This window comes from Saccostrea cucullata, unplaced genomic scaffold (genome assembly GCF_032062105.1).
Source record: "Saccostrea cucullata isolate Sc308-1 unplaced genomic scaffold, CSIRO_AGI_Scuc_v1 ctg1369, whole genome shotgun sequence".
Lineage (NCBI taxonomy): Eukaryota > Metazoa > Mollusca > Bivalvia > Ostreida > Ostreidae > Saccostrea > Saccostrea cuccullata.
Window position 1 is genome coordinate 1 of NW_026930557.1, and position 20,195 is coordinate 20,195.

A 20,195-nucleotide genomic window follows, 5' to 3' on the forward strand; every position below is an offset into this window, starting at 1 on the left:
ATTTTCTCATCTTCGCTAGCCAAGGGTTTCGGATCTGAAATCTAATCCACAATGATAGGCTGGGCAATTAATTTTTCCCGTTTGATAGGACTAAATCTGCCATGGTTACAGGTAGACTTCGGCTCAGAAACCGGCAGGGCTCTATTGATCTTTGCTTTCAGCTCAGGTGCGCTAAAAACAAAAGGGGAAAATATAATTGAAATTACCACTTCATGCAATTCTGGGGAGACAGACAGACAAGTTTTTAAGATGGCTTGATATATGATAACTATAGTGCATACTAGCTTATTATTCCAAATCAGGGTCCTTTTCAGGATATAGCATACATGATAATTAAACTTGTTGTAATTAAGGGGGATGTCCGGCCACGTTAAGTGCAATAAGAACAAAATGTAAACATTTCTTTATATGGCCAATTCTAAAATACATTATATTTTGATATTTCAAGTCCTTATTATAAAGATGCAATAAATATGCATAATTGAATGCATGTTTTGTATATATGATTTATATATGCAGAAAAATGCTTTTTGCTCTTTAGAATATATGATTTATATACTTCTCTACAACCATTTGTTGAAAAAAATGTCTAAATTTTACACTTTTAAATGGATTTCACATTTTTTACTCCCTTTCACCCATTGATGATACCTGCCAAAACTTATTGAAACTGTGCAGCTTTACGGTAATAACTGATATTTTAAACTTTGACGGAGAAATATTTAATTAGCAACGCAGAATATTTTCATAAGTAATGACGTTAAAATGCAAAATGTGCGTATAATTATGAGACAAAATGTTTCTCTCAAAATTCACAGAAATGTTATATTTTTCTTAAATCATGTTCAAATGTCATCTTCAAAAAAACTTATCATTTGATAATCTTTATTTCAAAGTTGACAGTTAAGCATATTTTTTGCACTTTTAAATGATTTCATTCTATATGAAAATCGAACTTTTTTTACTCCCTTTCATTTAAATCACACTTAAAGACAATACTTATGAATAAACTAATGCCCTGTTCACACGAAAAGTTTAATTTAATGCGAAGTAAACTAAAAAGTAAAAATTTTTATGTTTTTCAAAACACGTCATTTACAAATCACGTCACCTTATCCTGAAACAGATGCATTTGACATAATGTCACATGTCTGGAGACATATTTTAGTGATTGACACATTTTTCCTTAGTTTTTCACTCAAAAATAGCACAAGTACTTCAATTTGACCACTGACATGACGCATTTGACTTAATTTTGCCATTACGCATGCCCAAAAAGCAATAGGCTAATGCAGTAATTTAATGCGCAGTAAACTAATGCGAAGTAAACTAATTCGCATTAAATTCTCCGTGTGAACGCAAAGCAAAAATTTAAACTTCCGTGTGAACAGGGCAAGTAGCGTACTGTGAACCAAACCTGCGATAAGGAGAGAGTTCGAATCATACGTGAAGCTTTTTCTTTTTTTTGTTTTCAAATGTCTTAGAAACATGAGTGAAAAATAAATTATCAATAAATTTTTTAAACAATGAAATACAGAATTTGATTTGAAAAAATGATATAAACCATAAAATTTTGAAAAAAATACTACTTTTAGAATTGAGAAAAGTCTTTTTTCAGAGTGGGGGATTGTCCTCGCCTTGTACGCCTCCATTCTTTCAGTTTTTTATGAATTCTACAGAAAAATGTACATATTTCGTCGATATATATATGATAATATCAATGAAATATGTAAATATTGTTAACAAACTTGCGCTCTATAAATTTTAAAGCTAAATCCATTTTGTCCTCTTTCTGAAAAAGGATTTAAAATCGGACTAGTTTGTGACATAATAAAAACAAAAATTGTGAATAAACTACTTTGAAACAATAATATGATCTGTTAATTTATATTTCTCATACAATTTATTGAATTCAGCACATTTCAGGAAGTTTTCAAAATTTGACTTTTGTGGCGGCAAACATATGCTATATACTGCATATAGTTCTTTTAATGTTTTTTAAAACACTTAAAAAACCATAACAGATAGCAATAGGCCACCTGAGTAAACTTGGGTGACCTAACAAAAATTGATAATTCTGACATACTTCTTAAGGATTTCTGATTTTATCCCAACTTTTCAAGAAACTCAACACAATAGTTTTCGATGCTCTTTATATATTTTATTGATATATATGTGATTTAATATTATATTGCATGACATGGTTGCATTTTATATACATGTACAAAGATTATGCCCAAGGTCTCTTCCCAATAGTCAGGAGTGATCGACCCCTGCCCCACTGAAGAGCTAGTCAGGAGTTGTCTACGCCTGGCTGTGAGAAGAGCTAGTCTACAATGTCCGTTTCTCTAAGTAATGATGAACCCACAACCAGAGAAGTGACAGTGGAATCCTGGAATTTCCACGTTGTCATTTTTGACAAGACAAAGAACTGAAATATTGTTTTATCAGAGGTTGACAATATTTAAAATGAAATCATTTCCTTTTTGGAGATCTTGTCAAACCCAACAATAAATAATCTATATACAATCCATGACTAGGGTCATTAAAATGCGGTAAAATGTTCATGACAAACAATGGATAAATAAAATTTACATCTCCGATCATTGAATGCACTTGGCCTGTCATTAACATAATCCATTTTACATTTACTGTAAAATATCTGAATAAAAACAAAAATACATTTCATGCATATACATATAGATATATGTACCAGTTAGACTATGAGGTTAGTACTTTGATGCAGTAGATATGTTTGAATACAACGTTTTTCCTAATACTGTTTAAGCTTACAAAAATATAGTAAGTGATCTCTGAAATTCCAAGCACAACATATTGATTACACTCATGATTTCCTATTGACATATGGAACCAAAACTTAGGCTTTAAAACCAAATGTAAACTACCTCAACTGACTAACATTAAAATCTTAACCAAAACAACTTTAGTTTAAATTCTCTTTCAAATTTTCTTTCAGTCACACCTTGCCCATTATCACAAAACCCTCCATGTATATAATGCAATAACTTAATGAGATTTAATAAAGCATATTTAACAATTAATATTTATCAATAAATACATAACAAGTAACAAGCACCTTGTCGCATGTTCCCTGCAGTTCTTGAAGATAATTCAAAAAGCGATAAACATGCCCAAGAATAATAAAGCAGGATTGACCTCCCTTCTCATACACAATCGCTCACACACATTGAGAAAAAATGTTATATTTACAATGCATATAATGAAAACCTGGTCCTTACACAAAAAACCTCCAGAACATAAAAAAGGGCAAAATGAAAGTAAAAAAAAAAATCTAAAAAAAAAGATTGAAAAAAGGAGACAGACAAAATCTCTCAAAAAATGAAATGAAAAGCAGAGAACAACCTAAATGGATAATAAAGTCCCCAAAGTAGTAGTAATCCACAATAGAAATAGCAGCACTTAATACAGTCTGTCGTGTGGTGTAATGCCCGCGAGAAGCTTTAGGACGTTTCTGTCTCCACGGATCGTTCTATACACGGATTCCTGAGTCCTATAGGACCGGAGATATCGGGGTGGACATCCCCTGCGTGTTTTCGGGAGGAGCAGTTGGCCTGGTGGAGCCTCTGGTCTACAGTTACCACCTCCAGGGGCCCTACCACCACTGGCTCTGATGGATTTGTGTCCTTTTGGTTTGTTTCTATGCCCTCCCTCTCAGGATCCGAGAATTCTTGCTGGCTTCGCGGCGTGGGAGGGCCGTACGGGTGATACCAAGTCAAGTCTTCCTCCTCTCGCAGGGACAGCAGAACTCGAGATTTCACTGAAATAAAACAAGTGAACGTTACAACCAACCTTCTATAGCTGAATTTTAAGTACAGCAGATCAAAAATGTTCTTTTTACACTTATTATCATTAGAATTCCAGTACTTAGATACTGAGATTTGAAGTGTAGTGTTTCGTTTGGATTCCTAAATCCAAAATGAAATACGATATCTAAATCAAAATTCAAGAACTTGTGCTTTAAAGAACGAACAAAAAAAACATGCAGAGAGAGGGTGTGACCCAAGGCTGAGAATTCTCAGAGAAAATCACAGAAGGAAACGTAGATAGACCAAACAAAGGTGAACAATTCCTGACATCACGTGTAAAAGATCAGCATATTTATGTCACAATTAGACACTAATTATGAAAGCAGTGGAGCAAATCAAATTTTTAAGACCTGTAGACTGCTGCATCTTTTACGTGTGATGTAACAAGCGCAGGGGAATTACCACATGCTGCTGACCTCTAACCTCCATCTCCACCAATGAAAAGCCCCTTTACATAAATAGGAATAAATCACACATACTTACTAGATGGGGTGGAGTAGATGTCCACCTTGGCGTCTTGTACAGAGGGCCCCATCTTTATCCCCGGCTCCATGAGGCGAGGATTAGCGAAGAACGACATTCCCTCCATTGCTGCTGAGCCCGAGGAATAGCCGATGTTGAAGGACGAAGGAGTCCAGCTCCCCAAAAACACGGCAAAGCATAACACCAACACCTAAAACAGAGACATCTCACTACATCTTATGTTGGGCTAACAGAAGTGTAACACCAACACCTAAAACAAGAACATCTTACTACATCTTATGTTGGGCTTACAGAAGTGTAACACCAACACCTAAAACAAGAACATCTTACTACATCTTATGTTGGGCTTACAGAAGTACGCTAAAAGAAATTTACATAAGATGTTTCACATTTTGACTATCCAGCCCTATTGATCTCTACAGCCCCCTTCCCTCTTCCTCTACCCCTAAACTTACCATGACCTATTGACCTATGCCTCTACACCCCCCCCCCCCCCCCCGGTGCCGAGAGACCTCACCCCTCAGGGTCTGATCCCCCCTTCTCTACTCCCCAGACTTACCATTAGCACTGTTCCTGTTTGTGTCGTAGTACCCCCATGTCGGGAGACCTTTCCCACCAGGGCCTGAAGTTTCTGTAACTGACCGAGCAGTGACCGGTTGTTGTTCTCTAATGAGTCCACTTTCTTCTTCAGATCGTTGTTCTCCTGAGAGAAAGCTTCCACCCTGCCAGGAGAGAAAGTTTACATCAGAACCCAGCGACACAAACAGGAAAACTGTTTTTACGGTATATCAGAATTGTACAGAGAAAATTTTACATGAATTTTTGCCCTTATGTAAGATGGTGCATAAAGAAGAACAATTATGATCAGAAGTATGAAAGGAAGTGAAAATACTGCAGTATTTCTTTTTAAGCTGAGAAAATCAATTCCTTCGAATGACTATCAATTAAGACTTCAAATAAAATGTACCGTTTCTCTAAAGCTTCTAAATATTCTTTTTTCTTTCTTCTGCTTTCTTGTGCAGAGATCTGAAAAATAAAACCTCTCTGTATTATCAAGTCATTATGTTTTTATATCATTTGTGTTCATGGATTACTTCCCTTAGAATGTATTTCCTACCTAGAACTAATACAAAGCTATTTTTTTCTGGATCTTGTGAACACCCACTCCTATGAAAATTTTCCAATCACTTTTAATACAGTAAATGTAACTGTAACTACAGGTTTTCCATGTATTTCAGATTTCCTTGAATGATGTTTAATCTTGTTTTGTCCTCTTTAAAGGTACTTGGACACAGATTTGAAGGTAATTTTTTCTGTATAATATTACGACTTATATATTTTAATAGCATTTCACACAAAAATTAATAAAAAAATCTTATTTCGTTTAAAAGGTATTAAAACTTCAAATTTTTTGGCGGGTTTGATTGACACATCCTTGCACTTTCACAGATTTTAAGTTTACTCTTAATACTTAGGAAAAGTGGCAATCTTATTGTGTATAAATGAAAAATATTAATACGATAATCCAGAAAAATCAGAGTAGACATGTTCGAAAGCAAGACAAACACAATATATATTCTCGGTCCATGCAGTTGTGGTGAGCAGACTTTGACGATTGAACACACATGGTGAATCGTTAACAATCAACAATAACAGAGCTCTTGCCCTGTTTACAAAAACTGGGTACATAACACAAGTGTGATCGATTTGCACACAAGACTTAATTCGGAATGACGGTACATGTGAAGGAATTTTGCTTTGTAACATTTCTACTCTGAATAAAATTGTTTGAAGCAAAGTTTTAATATTTCTAGATAACTTTTAAGTATTAAGAATAAAATTAAAATTTGTGAAAGTGCAAGGATGTGTGATTTGTGTCAATCAAACCTGCCAAAAAATTTGAATGAACTTTTGAAAAAAAGATATATAATTTTTGTGTGAAATGCTTTTAAAATATATAATTCGTGATATTATACAGAAAATATTCACTTCAAATCTGTGTCCAAATACCTTTAACTACACCTTGTCTGAATTGTACCTTGTTTTTAATTTTTCTGCGTATCTTTTTCAGGTTTTTCTCCTCCTGCTTTGTCAGGGGGAGTTTATTTGGTATGGGGTAACCTTCCGAGATGAGAGTCCTTTTTTCCTCTTCAGATAAGATAAGGAGACCTGACTGAGGAATCTACAACAACATGTATAATATTTAATTTATTTCACTGCAATATGAAGTAGAATTTGAGTTACAATGAATTGTAAAAAAAAATTTCCTGATACACAAGAACCAATGACTAAATGAGTAGATATTTAATCATTAATAATGTAAAAAGAAAACTCTCCAAAATGTGTATGTTATTAGAACACATTGTTGAAGTTAGTTTCAAGACACAGAAGAGTGTCATTAGGGAGAGATAACTTACCGGACTGGTGAACAATGGTTGTGAGTATGATTTGCTGTTGGGGGAGAGAGAATGACGCGAGTGTGGCAGTTGTCGGACCGGACTAGAGGGCGCCGATTGCTGAGGACTCTGTCCCCCCTCACTGTCACTGGAGGCACTACTGGGGGGTGTGGGGGGCATGATCAGGCTGTCCACATTTACTGTAAAACAATAATCAGGTATCAAAACAGGTGCCCTAGTGAAATAGCAGGTGTCCTCAGAGTACTCTTGAGATACAATTTAAATTATCAACAGTTAAAAGTTTCATGAACAAAAGTGATTAAAATCTGCCATAAAATACTGGATCTTGTTTTTAAGGGTCATGCTTTATCAACCACTGAATGATATCATTTATATCTGATATAATGCTAAGAGTGATATGGCATCAGCAACAGTCGTCTTACGTTATAATACCAGTGGGTTTTTTCCCCTACCATTATAAGTGTAAGAGCCTCATGTATCAATGCCCTGGCTGATCAGTTTCTAAGTTTTATGAAACCTTCAACTTTTTATGAGACTATAATACCTAAGTACAAATTACTGTAGTCACAATTAAATTTTCAGCAAAATGAATCTATTTCCTGACTCAAGTGCAGCTTTTATGGTATATTGTTACAATTCTTGTGACTCATTTCAGTAGAAAAATGTGAATAATTTCCCAATATTTACATTTATATGAAAGCTGTATGTAATCAGTGTATTTGTACCAACTCCACTGTGGCTATATAAGTGTTTAACAAAAGTGACTTGTATCATTGCCTGATGACTTATGTATAGTATTTGTACTACTGTGGAGGGTTTTAAAACTGACTGTCTAATATTCCAGACGTCACCACAGACATTTATAGAAATCTAGTTATGACAAGTTTATTAGTACACTGTAGTCATCAACCTTATCAAGTTTATGTATGAATAAAAGTACAGTAGAAAAGCCCAATATGAATGGTAGATGCTTCATTAACATAATTCTACAGAAATGTATCGAAAAAAATGTGCATAATTAATGTTCCACTGAAAACAATGCAGCTATTGTCCAAGTCTGTTCCCAGGTAAAAAAGTGAGCCATTCTATCTAACACACAAGTTAAGGGCTATTTATAATTACAAATTAGGAGGGAAAATCCATATTTAAAGATTAATTAAAACAATTTTTAATACAATGCTGTATCTCTGTACACAAGTCTGCATCAAATTCTGTAAAGCAGTGGAATTACAGATTTTATCATGTGATTAATGGATAAATGTGAAAGTTCATGTATATATACTGCAATATCTAGTGTTAATGAGCAGTAATTTTCAAATAAAGGTCTGAAAATCATTAAAACTCCTCGGGTATAATCTATAGTTCACCTGTTTGCTCAGGTATAATCTGTAGCTCACCTGTTTGCTCAGGTATAATCATTAGCTCACCTGTTTGCTCAGGTATAATCTGTAGCTCAGCTGTTTACTCAGGTATAATCATTAGCTCACCTGTTTGCTCAGGTATAATCTGTAGCTCACCTGTTTGCTCCATGGCTTCAGACAAGGGGTCCACGGGTTCCGTTTTGATGGTTACTATGGGTGATGAGATGGAGTGCTGGGTTTGGAGCTGGGAGGGGGAGGCGGCCAGAATGATGGTTGGTTGTTTTGTCACGGTCAGTGTCCGGGTTGTCATGGTAGTCACTGTGGTTAACATCGGGTCCACCGGTTCCACTTCTGGTAACTCAGTTTTGATGGTCACTTCCTGTCCGCCGGTTGTCAGGTTGGTTTTGTTGGTGAGGTCTAAAGCCTGATTGCTTCCAAAAAATTCACTATCCAAATCTGAAATGTTGGCAGAATATTTTACATGACTATCTATTAATTAGTCTAAGAGATTTCCACATCTGAAAATAAGGATAAATACAGACATATTACCTAAGCAAAGTACTGGTCTACCTTCCCAAATATTTGATCCCCCACCCCACCCCAAGTGTAATTATTTTATTTCTTTACTGAAAATCCAAGTGTTATCTTAAAAAAAGCACTGTGAATATTAACAAACTCTTAACCTATTAACTGGTAGGCTTGAAGGACTCAAGATTTTTTTATCTATTAGAATGAATTTATTATTTATCTATGAAGTTTCACATTTCATTATCATCTATGAAATACATTTAGTACTAAATAATATCAATAGAAAAATGGTTATCCAGACTAGCAAAGTAGGCCATGGCATGCTTTAAATTTTGCAAGTCTCTAGGTATTGATAATTTATAAGCTATAAACATCTGTGTGTATCTTTATTCATTAATTTTCTTTGAGGTTAACTCTGTTCACTACAATAGACCATCAGCTGTAAAGGTACTCCGACAGATCAATAATCAATCGATTGGCTCATTCAGCAGGCAATAAATGGATCTATTTTCCTGATCACCTTTCACTTTTGAACACCTTTAATTAAACTTGGTAGGTAATCAAACCTTTTCTGCCTACTGAAGGCCACACAACTGAGTCAGGAAAAATCCCAAATCGGAGCTAACCAGGATATTAGAAAATATTTATATTCTCTTATCTGTTGCTAAAATAGTGCCCATCTCAAAAATAGACATATATACCTAATTTACCTAGTACATTTTTGGGGAACTATCTACCTTTTTTTGGAAGGGGCCGAGAGATCTAAATTCAATGCTTTTTAGAGCTTTTATTTACTGAAACTCTGGATTAAGGTACCTGTTTGGGGTTAATCTATTTTATATCTAATATTTTTGTAGACAGTAATTTTTAACAGGAACTCTTTATCTGTTTGAGGTCTACAGGGTACATTTCTAAATACAGCTTTTATTTCCAGTCCCTCATGTTTTACCTACACCTGGGGGTCTACAGGGTACATTCTCTACAATATCTAGGACACCCTGTGTCCAATGTTATCTGATCCTAGTTTCAGGCTGACAGAGGCAGCAGGATATTGGTTATAATGGCAGGACAGCAGAAAAAAAAAAACATTCTGTACAAGCTACAGTCAACAAGTTCTACACTCTCATTAATAAATCTAATTTATAAACAGCCTGTCAGAGCTCCATCAATTATGACCTTCTGATTTATTCACAAGCTTGAGAGATCTCTCAGATCAGAATGGTGTTCAATCTTTATACTTATGTACTAACTTTTACAAGGAGTACACAACTTAACTTTTCCCCTAATGATATGGTGGTATAGGACTTTGTACCATGTAATTCTTACATCACAAACAATAGAGGTCGATGGCTCTAACAATAAAGGTCAATGGCTCTTTAATTCAGGAATTTAATCAAGACTCCAAGAGAACGCTCATTAGGACAGATATTCTGATAAATTTGAACAGTACATTAATTTCTGTCATTCAATAGTTTTCCTTCCCCGAAAAGTATCAAGTAGACGGTCATAGTGTTTAAATTTCAGGTAACAGGAATGCTAATTATGCACATCTCTGAGACTTAAACAGGAATGTGATATAATTTACCTAAATAATTCTTTATCTGTTTATTTGCTCTTCAATGTCTTATTTTTCTATACCTTTCAATTTTACACATATACAATTACACATTTTTTATGAAAGTTGTTCTACCCCATTAACAAAGGTAAAAGTTTAATGGTTGGGTGGATCCAAGTCTGTTTGTCTACTTAGTGGGTGGAGTTGTCATTACGAGCAGTAATTGACGATAAACATTTCTGGTCCGTTTCTGTCTGGATATCATCCCGGGTCCTTACCTTCGAGTTTCCCGAGTCCAAGCGGAGACGACGGTACACTGTCGTTAATGGAGTAACTGTGTTCCGAGTGAATCCGCGGAGGTTGTACAGCATCCGTTATCATCTTGTCGTTCAGAACCGGATCCTCAAATAAACTGTCCAGCCAATCATTATCCATGTATCCATCCGAGCTCTGGAAATATAACCAACAACATATGTCAAAATATATCTCAAAGAATTTGTATGTTTTTACTTTTCATAGCCCCCCTCCGTTTTCATTACCTTCAGACAATGAATACAGTGCCTCCCCTATACAGAGGTCAATTAAAATGTGAAATGTCTTCTAAAATCTCAATATCAAGTTATTTATCATTATCATATATGTACAAGCTTGTAGTATCCTGACTTAATGTGTTGAAATTTTTCAATATACCAATCAGAATTAAATAGCATTGATAGACACATACTTATGTCCATTTAGTACTGAGCAGTTATACAACGGGGTCACACAAAGAATTTAAAACTTGCCCTTTTATAACTATATAATCTAATACCTATTATCAATCAATCAAACATTATTAAAAAACATTGTTAAGCTTTTTCACTCTTTGGACAAAATCTCTTTGGCCGGTCCCCCGTTTTTACAATGCTAATCATAATAAACTGACTTGCAGTTTCCTTACAAGTTTAAATCACCTGGCCGTGAGACATAACTGCCATGGAGTATATCATACTTATCTTCTAGGGTAATCGACATTATACATACTGAACCTATACACCTGTATACACCTGTGTATATTGATTAAGAGGTCCATACAAAACTTTGGCCTCCCCGTGTTTTCATTTTATTACCAACTGAACAAAAAAATATCAATATCTATCAAAAATTTATCGTAGTTTGCATTCAGGAAGAGTGTGTGTTGATAGCTTTATCGCATCCCTGTCCTCAAATGTTCATCTTTTGTTTCTCCACGGGGAGAAACAACGACCAATTCTGACCAATCATCTCCAGGATTCATTTTATACTTTCTCTCCCATGTTCTGACAATTCAGCCATTATTTTCACCCTTGAAGACTTTTTGACATTTAACACGGCTTTCATACACATATATGACACTGTCAATATTTTGACAAAAAATTATCCTTCTGAAAAACTCGATCGTAAACGGAATTACATTTTTTTTCTCATAGACTTTATGATTTATTTACCAATTCTCTTATTTTTTAAACACTGAATATTTAATCATTTACGATGAAAATTAGTATATCAAACTCCTGCTTAATCGTTCATTTAGGGGGCCATAAATCATGGCGTTCTTTTGTTGAAAATAATTAAAAGGTCCCCATATGTATTTTGACAATTTACTATTTTTCAGTTTTTGTAAGTTTTTTTTCATTAAATCTTAAAGTACTGTGCCTGTTTAAAATGTTTAATGAGTAATTCAATTTTCCATCCACTTTTTCTATGCTTTTCGTATCTCATGTCATACACACATATTTTTCTAAAACAAAATTATTACAGAACAATAAATGTATAATACTCCAATCCACACTGTGCAAAAGTTGTGTCCCTTTGCGGATTCAACCAAAAGGGAAAGAAATGACATTTCTCCTCTTTAAGCTTCCAAACATTTGGGCATGCTCTGAGAAATCCACTCTGTTTAAATTTTTCGCTAGATATATGTGTAGCCCCAGATTGGGACAATCAATATATAAGATGCACAGGATTTTTTTTATTCAGATGACAAAGTTACAAACCAGAAAACTACAAAGGCTACTGAAAGGATTCTATGGGTTTTTTCCCTAAAGATGCCGGCTAAGGGACATAACTTTTGAAAAGTCTGGATTCGAAAATTTCTTTTTAATTAAAACTTCAAGACACAAAATTTCCTTTTTTAAAATGTTTTTTCCCATTTTTGGTTTAAAATAATTAAAATTGATGTCATTGTAATCACTGTGGAGAGGTGCACATCCTCTGACAACATATGATACAATTAGTCAGTTAAATCCCAGTAAAGTAACATAGTTACCAAGAAATGCTGGATTTCAGAAGATAAAAGATCCAGGGAGGACATAAAGTCCCCCGTGTAAACAGTTGAGGTCCCCACCATGACTGTCTATCTCACAGTCACTCACTAAAAACACACATCAGACCAATTAAACTTCAATAACTTTTCAAACTTTACAACTTTTTCACTGGACGTCAGCCATGTTTTTTTTCTCCATCCTTTGCCACATCAGCAGAAGTGATGCAGCACTGAATATTACCATGGTAACCATCTTAACAAAGGAACAAATGGCTATCTTGAATAATCAACAAACCAGATCTGTAAACAGCTGAAGATTATAGAGTTATAGAACATGATTGATATTCCCTACATCTTGTAAAGCATAGGAAAGCTGGTGGCCTTTTTTATATTGACTAAGGGTGAACAGCTTGTGACACATTTGTTGGGAAAATGACTTCTCTCCAATGTACCCCCTTCTTCCTTTTCTTATTTTTTTTTCTGAATTGAACAACAGTCATCAGATTTCTAGAGTATAGCCACTATGTTGCATCTTATGATGCATTGTTTAGGAACTTTTCAATAACTCACCTATATAAGTGTGTTATTTTACCAGTAGTAATTGCTGCTGTTTTTACTGATTTATATCTCAGTCAGTGACCTACAAAAATCAAACCCAGACAAGGCCATGTGGAAAGTTTACTACGCAAAACACTTTACAAACCAAGTGCTCAGTTTCTCACGAAGACTCATGATCTTGTTATTTGGTGTTTAACATTTTTTGCAATGTTTTTCTTTTCTTTTTGACAAACTTAAACAAAAACACACCACTATGAATCCTCTGTTACATAACTTAAAGTGTTCATGGGTTTCGTTCGGAGGCTTTACCAACTAATTTAATGTTGGAGACTGCTCAAACTCCCACAAATATCTATTTACTTTAATACACATAGACTAAAATAGCAATGCATAATCATGTTTTGTGTTTTTACACATGCCCAATATTGAGGTGCAAGAGGTGATGGAAGGAGAGGGCTTTGTCCATTTCTACTTTAAGGGTGTGAGGAAATTTTCTCTCTCAGGATTTAAGGAAATTCCCTCACTGCTCTAGTGTGATTATGGAGAATAGTTTGGTGGTAGCTTAAGTAGATTTTCCTTTGATGAAGACTTGAGACTGTGTGTAAATTATGAAGAATATTTTGGTAGTCATTTGTAGATTTGACTGAGACTTGCGACTGTGTGCAAATTATGAAGAATATTTTGGTAGTCATTTGTAGATTTGACCACGACCTGTGACTACTGTGTGTAAATTAATATGGAGAATATTTTGGTTGTAAGTTTGTAGATTTTCCTGTTGACTTTGTGCGACTGTTTGTGCGACTATTGTGTGTGTTATCGGTGACCCTGGGTCTGTCCGACACATGCTCCTCTCCCAGCTACTACACAATGATAACACAAACGGTCTTCACACACACAGACAACAGCCTTCTGGTCTCACTATCCCTAAACAAGATATTCATATAAACCACCAGTAATAAAAAGTCCAATGTTTTATTTGCATATCCCATCTGATAGTTCTGTCTTCATGACATAGATGTCGGACAATGACCTTCCAGATCCTCATCTTACTACCTCCAGAAGTATGTTAACTTTATACTTACACACGTTATTTAAAAACATAACCAGTAGCAAGTTTTTTTCTTGTGTTTATTCATAAAAGAAGTCATAAAGCTAAATTGATGGAAGTGATGCAAGAAGATTGGAACTTGTACCCTGGGTTGCTGCTTGCACATTGCTCTCTGTCCTAACTTGATTACAATGCCAAGTCCATCTACTTTTTTTTTATTACCACACATTCTATTTATATCACAGCTTGAAATGAATGTAAATATTTACATTTGCTACAGTACTATATCAGTACAACTTTTTCTGTACCATCCCCGCTGTAGATAATGACCCTGCAAGCTTTACAGCTATATGATGAGACTCGCACTAAGGATGAACAAACAACCACCTGACTGAGGCCCTGTTCAGTGTTGACATGTTAAATGTAGCTTGCAGCATACCAGAGTCCAACTAAAGGCAAGGTCCAGTAACACATGGACTACCCATACAAAATCAAAAAGTTCATCTCAAATATTTAACCCCCCACTTAAGTTGAACACCCCCATGATTAAAGTTCAAAGACTCTATCACTAATCTTCATTTCTCTGGTTTGAGGAGAGTATCAAAACACCTCCGATATTAATTAAGAGTGAAGGGAGGCTGAAATATCTAGGGGAGTGTATCAAAATATGTTTTTACTTATGAAATTTGACTTTTGTTTTTTGAAAGAGTTTGGAATTAATATGAATTTCTTTAATGTCTTAATAGTATCTGATCAACTCATGAACTAATTTCTTATTATTTAGTCGAATATGAAATCAGGTTAAAATGCATGTTAGTTGTTACAAGAGGAATAGTGGACTGAGTAGAGTATCTGATTCAGCTTATCACCTAAGGGTAGATAACCCATCACTAACCCTTTTTCTGCACATCTCTGGGCCTTTACTGTTGTTTACATTCTTAATGGATGCCATTAAACACCCTCCCCCTTTTCCACTCTCTCCCACTTCGGCATCCTAATTAGTACAGGTAAACCGTTACACTTGTTTAGTCATGCGGAGGAAATTCTGCAGACTGAGACAGGAATTGGTCAGGATTTAACCTGTTTGTCAGCCATTAAATCCCTCCTGTCAATACCAGTAGAGGGGGAGGATATGCCTTTTATTTCCTGTCCTTATGTAATCTACACCTATCTCAAGGATACGACATAAGGAGGTTTTTCCAGGATTTTCATGTCTGTCTCCACAACACTAATGTTTCCTTCCCATTAGCTGTCCATCATTTTTATGTACATCTCTGATTAGATTCTCATTTATATGTGTAGAAAACAATCAGGGTTTCTTTTCCAAGGATGACAATGTACGCTAAATATTAAACCTGACACCTATTTCAAAACACATCTGTGACGTCAAGCCTAAAGCTTCATGATTGTTGAGCATGCTACTATTTATTTTGAAACTTTAAAAATATATTTATATAACCAAACATGTGTAGTTGTCACAGGGTAGCGGCTAATTTTTCCCTAGCGAGGTTTAAATCTTAAAATAGTCCCTCTAATCACGCACCTACGACTTTTGTATGCGCCGATTTTAAATACAAACTGAAATCAAGTTTCAAGCAGAATTTTTAAAGTTAAGAAATTTCACAATCAAAATTTTTAAAGTACAGCCACAGGACAACTTGAGGATGTGTCGAAATTGTCACAATTATGTTTTATAAATTTGAAGATGCACTTCCATGCAGTTCAAACTCTTATCCTTCAAAAAAAAAGTAAATAAAGAGCAATTCTAACCACAGAAAGTTTATATATATAAAACAAATGGTATCAACTTGAAGGAATTTTACTTTCAAATTTGATGAAGCTGCTGGGGACTTTTTCATTGAAATAAACTGCATTTTCTGTCTCATCAGTTTTAACAAATATCACACAGTTACATCAGGTCTACATCTCTACATTAACATACATTGATCTTGTGACAGATGTCTTCATTTCTCTGTATTATTATATCAGATTATGTTACCATCACTCCGTGGGACGAAAATTTCATCAGAAAATCAATTCACGTAGGATGAGGACTCCGTAAAAAATACAGCAATCATTTCAAAATTTACAATATAGCTTCCATATTGCTATGACAGTGTTCATATTACATATTTTTACAATTGCCAGGATGTACAGCTCTTCTAAGAGTTTTTGTAGCTTTTCCAATTTTTATCATAAACAAAATTGTTGAGCTTTCTTGCTCATAGAAAGACCACTCTGGTTGTTAATGTTATACAGACTATCAATTGCCCAGAGCACTTGCCTGTAATTCAAATTAAAATCCTTGATTTGAACAAGATAACTAGAAACAACACAAACTGCTGAAAGCTATAAAGATTTGTGTAATCCTGTAATTGATGCAGGAAGAACAAAGATTACCTATGCCCCTGCTGTAATCCCCATTTCTTTACTTATCCCCAAACTGTCAAGTTAGTTGTAAAAAGGCACTAAAAATCTAATAATTAATCCCAAAAAGCTCAGTCCAAAGATCATCTCCTAATGTACATGTATTGAAATAAATGTCTCAAATATACACTTAGTAATTCATGAATATAAAATAATCAGACATGCGCCCCTATTTTACTTCACTTCAGGAAGTTCAATCCTAAGAAAGTGATGGAAATGATATTAATGTATTTGGTGTCATATACATTGAAAATTTCCCTTTCCCAGCAACAGAAAGAAAAGCCTTTGACTACTAACTACACAGCAGACCAGACCCTGGTATTAGTAGATTAGTAACAACCCTCTCAGACCCAGTACCTTCTGATCCAATCGGATGCATTCCTCGATCAGTTGGTCGCAGCCGCTAAATTCTCGCTTTCGTTTGGGCATCTTAACACTGGGCTGTGTATAGGAACATCACAGAATTAAAAATCCCAAATCACACTCAAGGGGGACAACTCTTACAATCAGGGAAAAGGAACAGAGCTACTGATATGCATTGAGAGGTTTCTATAATGCTTTCTCTACAATATAAACAGTTATGATGGTTACGGGCAAGGTATCCTTATAGTAGACAATGTTCAGGTCATTAGATGATGTAACCTGACACATTGACCCTGGGGGTAGGGGCAGTAATTGGGCAATCCACAGTAATCATTTCACTGCTGCACAGGCTATAGTACTTATATTTAATTGGGTGTCCTAAGTGATAACTGGGTGATAATACTATAACACTAAATCTAACAGCAACAAATTACAGACCATATACCATAAATATTGTCTGTACTGAGCAAAAGATGTATACATGTATTCAAAATAAAATGAATGAATTATCTATTAATGATTTAATTTGTATATTCACTGATTAAAATCAGTTACTGCATGATTTTGCCTATCCAGCATTTTTGTGCCCATATTTAATAGAAGCTTTTTTCATCAATTTTGGTCAAAATTTTACACTGTCAGAATTCCTAAAAATAATTGAATGTACTTTTGAGGAAAAATGACCAAATGCATCCATCTATTCAACAGCAATTTTGGGTAACGAAGAAATTCTATTTTATTATTAGTATTTATAGCCAGGTCGACATAAATTTAATAAAGTATGCACGCATAAGAAATTAATGCTTCCCTTGTTAATTCACTTTGTGCAGGACTCGCAGCAATGAAATTAAAACTGAACTAATCTGCATATGATCCGTGAGGCAACCCCGACTAAGATCTTTATCAATCTTTCTAACACATTACATCATTTCTCAAGATGTTTGTTTTTCAGATAGCACTTTTATGTCCTTTGAAATCCCTACCCCAGGGCAGATATACATTGTTAATCCGTCAAAATATTATTGATGTTATTTTTTTGTTGATATGTTCTCTGCAGTTTTCGATACCATAAAAATAAACATTGTCAAAACAAACATGATGTTTAAATAATAATGCCTCCCTTATCAAAGCCAGTCTTTTATTCAAGTGAATTAAAGTGAGTTTCTCTGAACCATGGCACATCAATTAAAACACCAGACTTTAAGCACCTATTTCACTACAGTAAGTAAATTCGATATATGTATACCAGTTATGCCTCGTTGAAAACCACGTGAGCCGACCGCAACTTTCCCATGATATCGTTTAAAATTGTTTTTACCAGATATCGTGAGAATAAAACAATTTCCAGCTGAAGTTTGACTTATACAACTCCAATACACATGACTCGGGTGTAAAATGGGCGTTACCCGCATCAAACGCACGTTCTACCCGCAACATATGTTTTGAAACAAACATCAATTTACGACAAAATTTCACCACTCTTATCACTTCAAGTTACGATTTCTGACACTAACATGCAACAATAATATAAATGTTGACACTTTTAGAACTCTTATGTACCCTGGAAGTAAATAATAAAATCTGCCTACTGACCAGTGAAGTTGGGGATTGAAAGTTTTCGTGATCTAGAATCTCTCCCATTGATGAGTCTTCCATTTCGCCGAGTTTGTGGTCACTATCGTATAGAATGTCCATGGTCAGATGTCCCGGGAGGGTGTGCCTCGAGGGATAAGTCGTTTTCCGAGGGGTCAGTCCGAAAAAATCGTTCTCTCCGTTTCTGTCGCAATCTTGTCTGTTTCACACCGTGAAACACACTGAACGAATAACTGTCGGTTAAATCTCAATCCGCACAAGAATTTAGAGATGCATATAAATAATTGATTTATTCCTAAAATTGAATCTGTGTGATATAAACATTGTTTTTACATTAAAACTTTTTTTCTATGGCAATAATGTATCAGCTGACATGTAGAAAAGTCCTGATTAAAACTGGTATGGTTCAAACATATTGGGACTCCCCTTGCTGCGAATGAATACAAACATGATAATGAGCGAAATGGGGCTTTTGACGTCATACATATTTCTGGCCAATCCGAGGCAAAGGTAAATACCCTTCATTCACACACCCACAAGTTTTTATATTTATTTCAAGAAAATAATTAAAAACTATGATGGTCTGTGGTGAATTATATTTTTGTGGATTTAGAATAAAAATAAAAAAGAATGTCTACTAACAAGATTGTTTTAGCCCCAAGTTTTATAAATTTTCATACTCAGGATGGATGAATAGACAGACTAGCAGTCAGTACACCTTTGTTTCCCATAATTTACAGCTAAAATACAAATGACTTCAAAAAGTTGTGTCCATAAGAAATTCAAGCTTATAATGCTTTAAATTAAAGTTAATCTTTCGAAAGCAGATTAGCTTACTAGGCTTTTCCAGAGCATAAGCCATTGGAACTCTAGATCTCTTTCATATATATGCATTTTTTTCTTTTAAGGTTAGACATGACCTGAAGAACATATTAAACTAGATAGATACCTGTTCAAATTTATTTTATTGTAAATGTATACATAAAGCAAATTATAGTATCTATATTCTGTATCTCTACAATGGAAAGCCAAGAGTTACTGCCCTTTAAAGACTTTTCCTTTTAGTCCAAGAATGAAAATTATGTTGAAAATAAAAAAAAGAGTATTTGTATTTCTAGATGACCTAGTCATTTCATTTTTTTCTTGATTTTAATCCCATTTACATCTCCACAAGTAGCTTAGTAACAAATTCCATTTCCAGCCACTAAATCTTGGTCAATCATATTAACAGCAGAGTTTCACTGAAAGCATAAATTCAAGCGATAATGAGGAAAAATTATAACCATTTTCCAAATATTCTTATCCATTAGAAGGTCTAAGATTTCTATTTACACAGTCATTACAATCTGTATGCACACAGTGGTTACAAACTACATGTACAAAGTGATTACAATATACATGTACACATGCAGCTGCTGTGGTCATTGTACATGGAAATTGTAATCATTGTGTACATGTAGCTTGTATCACTCTGTACATGGAGTTTGTAATCACTGTGTGCATACAGATTGTAATGACTGTGTATATGGAGTTTGTAATCACTGTTCATGTAGAACATATAGTCACTGCATGTAGATTGTAATCACAGTGTACATGTAAATTGTAATCACTGCATGTAGATTGTAATCACTGTGTACTTGGAGTTTGTAATCACTGTGTACATGTAGATTGTAATCACTATGTACATGTAATTTGTAATCACTGTGTACATGTAGATTGTAATCACTATG

At 34.7% G+C, this 20,195-nt stretch overlaps 1 protein-coding gene across 2 annotated transcripts; it reads right to left on the minus strand.

The window, feature by feature from the left end:
- Positions 1-2,139: 2,139 nt before the first annotated feature.
- Positions 2,140-18,725, minus strand: LOC134229056 (cyclic AMP-responsive element-binding protein 3-like protein 2). Of its 2 annotated transcripts, none has more exons than XM_062710757.1 (9): positions 18,466-18,725; positions 10,471-10,642; positions 8,266-8,565; positions 6,749-6,927; positions 6,370-6,513; positions 5,299-5,357; positions 4,891-5,053; positions 4,332-4,521; positions 2,140-3,799 (listed from the first exon to the last, which is right to left on the minus strand). In XM_062710757.1, the coding sequence occupies exons 1-9, from the start codon at positions 18,565-18,567 to the stop codon at positions 3,483-3,485; spliced, it is 1,626 nt and encodes a 541-aa protein (XP_062566741.1). In that variant the 5' UTR covers positions 18,568-18,725; the 3' UTR covers positions 2,140-3,482. The 2 variants fall into 2 exon arrangements, with proteins under 2 accessions (XP_062566741.1, XP_062566742.1); XM_062710758.1 differs by lacking the exon at positions 18,466-18,725 and adding an exon at positions 12,480-12,619.
- Between the last annotated feature and the right edge of the window lie 1,470 nt (positions 18,726-20,195).

Excerpts from the sequence above, each read along its gene's own strand:
- LOC134229056 (XM_062710757.1), bottom strand. The coding sequence starts at position 18,567 with ATGGACATTCTATACGATAGTGACCACAAACTCGGCGAAATGGAAGAC. Across the intron at positions 10,643-18,465 it reads TTCAATCCCCAACTTCACTG|AGCTCGGATGGATACATGGA; the intron begins GTCAGTAGGCAG and ends TTATATTTCCAG. Across the intron at positions 6,928-8,265 it reads TGAAGCCATGGAGCAAACAG|TAAATGTGGACAGCCTGATC; the intron begins GTGAGCTACAGA and ends ATTGTTTTACAG.